Source organism: Panulirus ornatus, chromosome 56, assembly GCF_036320965.1.
Source record: "Panulirus ornatus isolate Po-2019 chromosome 56, ASM3632096v1, whole genome shotgun sequence".
NCBI lineage: Eukaryota > Metazoa > Arthropoda > Malacostraca > Decapoda > Palinuridae > Panulirus > Panulirus ornatus.
Window position 1 is genome coordinate 3265044 of NC_092279.1, and position 5000 is coordinate 3270043.

At 44.9% G+C, this 5000-nt stretch overlaps 2 protein-coding genes across 2 annotated transcripts in view; one reads left to right on the forward strand and one right to left on the reverse strand.

Moving 5' to 3' along the window:
- LOC139765831 (apolipoprotein D-like) overlaps positions 1-5000 on the reverse strand; it is a 342288-nt gene that overhangs the window by 246547 nt on the left and 90741 nt on the right. The gene's annotated exons all lie outside the window — the stretch shown is intronic.
- LOC139765829 (uncharacterized) overlaps positions 1-5000 on the forward strand; it is a 71084-nt gene that overhangs the window by 672 nt on the left and 65412 nt on the right. Inside the window, exon 1 of the mRNA XM_071693644.1 lies at positions 1-232. This exon is cut by the window's left edge and continues 672 nt beyond it. Within this exon, the coding sequence (XP_071549745.1) occupies positions 181-232 (52 nt within the window). The 5' untranslated portion in view covers positions 1-180. The remainder of the gene's footprint in view (positions 233-5000) is intronic.

The following is a 5000-nucleotide window of genomic DNA, read 5'->3' on the forward strand; positions in this document are numbered from 1 at the left end:
CTCCCCTAAGGGCGTGACCCGTGACCTCCTCTCTCTCCCCTAAGGGCGTGACCCGTGACCTCCTCTCTCTCGCCCCTAAGGGCGTGACCCGTGACCTCCTCTCTCTCCTCTCCCCCCCCCCTCGTGTGTGTGTGACCTCGACTGCATGAGCTAACGACCGAACGAGCCAGCGTCATCAGGATGGACTGGTTTCAGGTGGTTCTGGCCGCCTTCGTCATCAACTCCATCAGGGGTAAGTAAACGCACCTGCAGGAGGGAGGGAAGGAAGGCAGGGGCGCGCGCCCTCCCTCCTTCCCCATCTCCTCCCTCTATCTTACGAAGAAGGAGGGTCTCTCATTCTCTCTATCTTACGAAGAAGGAGGGTCTCTCTCTCTCTTACGAGGAAGGAGGGGCTCTCCCTCTCTCTTACGAGGAAGGAGGGGCTCTCCCTCTCTCTTACGAGGAAGGAGGCGCTTTCCCTCTCTCTTACGAGGAAGGAAGCTCTCCCTCTCTCTTACGAGGATGGAGGGGCTCTCTCCCTCTCTCTTACGAGGAAGGAGGGGCTTTCCCTCTATCTTACGAGGAAGGAAGCTCTCCCTCTCTCTTACGAGGAAGGAGGGTCTCTCTCCCTCTCTATCTTACCAGTAAGGAGGGGCTCTCCCTCTATCTTACGAGGAAGGAGGGGCTCTCCCTCTCTCTCTTACGAGGAAGGAGGGGCTCTCCCTCTATCTTACGAGGAAGGAGGGGCTCTCCCTCTCTCTTACGAGGAAGGAGGCTTTCACACACACACACACACACACCCTAGACCTGTGTCTCGTGCACACCCAACCCATATAGATGTAGCCTTTTCCATGTTAAGGTAATGTCCATCACAATTCCTTTCCATGTTAAGGTAATGTCCATCATAATTCCATTCCATGTTAAGGTAATGTCCATCATAATTCCCTTCCATGTTATGGTAATGTCCATCATAATTCCATTCCATGTTAAGGTAATGTCCAACATAATTCCATTCCATGTTAAGGTAATGTCCAACATTATTCTCTTCCATGTTAAGGTAATGTCCAACATAATTCTCTTCCATGTTAAGGTAATGTCCAACATAATTCCATTCCATGTTAAGGTAATGTCCATCATAATTCTCTTCCATGTTAAGGTAATGTCCACAAAGAACCAAAGATATTGACCCTTTCCCCTCCCACAGAAAATCACAGTTTTCGATGGTATCCCAAAAGAAAAAAAAAGACCATGTTAGAAAACCTATGACCATAGAAAAACCTGTTAGAAAACCCTTGTTAGAAAACCCATGTTAGAAAACCCATGTTAGAAAACCCGTGTTAGAAAACCCGTGTTAGAAATCCCGTTAGAAAACCCATGCTAGAAAACCATGTTAGAAAACCCATGTTAGAAAACCCTTGTTAGAAAACCCATGTTAGAAAACCCATGTTAAAAAACCCTTGTTAGAAAACCCATGTTAGAAAACCCATGTTAGAAAACCCATATTAGAAAACCCGTTAGAAAATCCATGTTAGAAAACCCTTGTTAGAAAACCCATGTTAGAAAACCCTTGTTAGAAAACCCATGTTAGAAAACCCATGCTAGAAAACCATGTTAGAAAACCCATGTTAGAAAACCCTTGTTAGAAAACTCGTTAGAAAACCCATGTTAGAAAACCCTTGTTAGAAAACCCATGTTAGAAAACCCATGTTAAAAAACCCTTGTTAAAAACCCTTGTTAGAAAACCCATGTTAGAAAACCCATGTTAGAAAACCCATGTTAGAAAACCCGTGTTAGAAAACCCATTTTAGAAAACCCATGTTAGAAAACCCATGTTAGAAAACAGAGCACGATAAACTAACAACCATAATAAGCTGGTTTCTCACATTCCACCACACAGCAAACTTGTAATTAAGAACAAATATATAAGAAACTTAAGTTGTATTCGAAGTGACTTTTGACAAAAATCGAATTTCACCATTTTTTCGAATTTCACCATTTTTTTTTTAATTTCGCCATTTTTTTTCGGATTTCTCCCATTTTTTTCGAATTTCACCATTTTTTTTTTTTTTTTTGAATTTCACCATTTTTTTCGAATTTCTCCAATTTTTTTTCGAATTTCACCATTTTTTTTTTTCGAATTCCACCATTTTTTTCGGATTTCTCCCATTTTTTTTTCGAATTTCACCATTTTTTTCGAATTTCACCATTTTTTCGAGTTTCTCCCTTTTTTTTCGAATTTCACCATTTTTTTCCGAATTTCACCATTTTTTTTCGAATTTCACCATTTTTTTTTTTCGAATTTCACCATTTTTTTCGAATTTCACCATTTTTTTTTTCGAATTTCACCATTTTTTTCGAATTTCACCATTTTTTTTCCGAATTTCACCATTTTTTTTCGAATTTCACCATTTTTTTCGAATTTCTCCCTTTTTTTTCGAATTTCACCATTTTTTTTTCGAATTTCACCATTTCTTTTCGAATTCCCCCCCTTTTTTTTCCAATCTGTTCTATATCTACAATTCTAGTGTCTAGTATTTGCACTAGAAATTAATGACAATGAGAAGGGCCAATAAATTACTCATTAATTTATCTAATTAGTGATTTTTTTACCGTATGTACACACACACACACACACACACACACACACACACACACACACACACACACACAGACATATCCCTTCGTGGCCAAACGTGTACACACATCAGTATACAGACACAGTGTACGTACACACAGACCACAGGAGGTGCACAGCATGTGTGTATGTCAAATGAGGCGAGGTGTGAGGTGTGGTAGCTTCTGGGGGGGGGGGTCAGTGGCGTAAACACCTCATGATTATGAGGCGTGTGTGTGTGTGTGTGTGTGTGTGTGTGTGTGTGATCCAGCCAGGCCCGGATGGTATATGAGGTAATTCGCCTCATTGTCGTGTCGCATCTTCATCATCATTATCATCCCCCCCCTCATAATCCCCTCATGTCATGAGGTAGTCACCTCACAGTCTTCGATTGATGTAACACTTCATTCTCCTCATGTCATGATGTAGTCACCTTACAGTCTTCGAGTGATGTAACGCCTCATTCCCCTCATGTCATGAGGTAGTCACCTCACAGTCTTCTCGTGATGTAACACCTCATTCCCCTCATGTCATGAGGTACTGCTCATTCTCCTCATGTCATGAGGTAGTCATCTCATACCCTCATGTCATGAGGTAGTCACCTCACAGTCTTCGAGTGATGTAACGCCTCATTCCCCTCATGTCATGATGTAGTCATCTCATCCCCTCATGTCATGAGGTAGTCACCTCATCCCCTCATGTTATGAGGTAGTCACCTCACAGTCTTCTCGTCATGTAACACCTCATTCTCCCCATGTCATTATCCCCCATCAGCCTCCTACAGGCTCCTCATTGAGAAACCATCGTCTTCCCTCAACCTCCTCATAACCTCATTATAAAACCCCTCATAACCTTTCTCAGGTGACCACCTCATCACTCCATAACCTCACGCCACAAGCCTCATTAATCCATCGCCTCCTCATGTCGTAGCCCCATCACCTCATACCCTCCTCATTACGCAATAACACCACCTCATTACAGGCTCCTCACACACACACACACACACACACACACACACACACACACGACCTGAAGACGCGTATGAAGACCATGGTCTACGTATGAAGACCATGGTCTACGTATGAAGACCATGATCTACGTATGAAGACCATGGTCTACGTATGAAGACCATGGTCTACGTATGAAGACCATGGTCTACGTATGAAGACCATGGTATATGTATGAAGACCATGGTCTACGTATGAAGACCATGGTCTACGTATGAAGCCCATGGTCTACGTATGAAGACCATGGTCTACGTATGAAGCCCATGGTCTAAGTATGAAGACCATGGTCTACGTATGAAGACCATGATCTACGTATGAAGACCATGGTCCACGCATTTCGGACCCCACTCAGCCAGTCTTCGTATCTGTAACCCAACCAGTGACTGGTGATTTCAACGCTTCCAAAGTAGCGATCCAGCCACTGACTGGTGATTTCAACGCTTTCAAAGTAGCGATCCAGCCCCTGACTGGTGATTTCAACGCTTCGGAAGTAGCGATCCAGCCACTGACTGGTGATTTCAACGCTTCGGAAGTAGCGATCCAGCCACTGACTGGTGATTTCAACGCTTCCCAAAGTAGCGATCCAGCCACTGACTGGTGATTTCAACGCTTTCAAAGTAACGATCCAGCCCCTGACTGGTGATTTCAACGCTTCCAAAGTAGCGATCCAGCCACTGACTGGTGATTTCAACGCTTTCAAAGTAGCGATCCAGCCCCTGACTGGTGATTTCAACGCTTCGGAAGTAGCGATCCAGCCACTGACTGGTGATTTCAACGCTTTCAAAGTAGCGATCCAGTCCCTGACTGGTGATTTCAACGCTTTCAAAGTAGCGATCCAGCCACTGACTGGTGATTTCAACGCTTTCAAAGTAACGATCTGGCGCTCCCTCAAGGGATGGCAGGAACGGACCGGTGGCCACAAAAAGGCGCAAAAAAGGTGTTCACCTGCTCATCTCTCTCTCTCTCTCTCTCTCTCTCTCTCTCTCTCTCTCTCTCTCTCTCTCTCTCTCTCTCTCTCTCTCTCTCCCTCGTCAACAGTGTTTTAGCATCGCACGGTTGCATATACCAAACCTGCCCCCCCCCCACACACACACGCCCATTCTCCTTCCAAAAGAGACGATCCCCCTTCCCCTGGGCACATGCAGCATTCTCCTTCCAAAAGAGACGATCCCCCTTCCCCTGGGCACATGATGCATTCTCCTTCCAAAAGAGACGATCCCCCTTCCCTTGGGCACATGATGCATTCTCCTTCCAAAAGAGACGATCCCCCTTCCCCTGGGCACATGATGCATTCTCCTTCCAAAAGGACGATCCCCCTTCCCCTGGGCACATGATGCATTCTCCTTCCAAAAGAGACGATCCCCCTTCCCCTGGGCACACGCCCATTCTCCTTCCAAAAG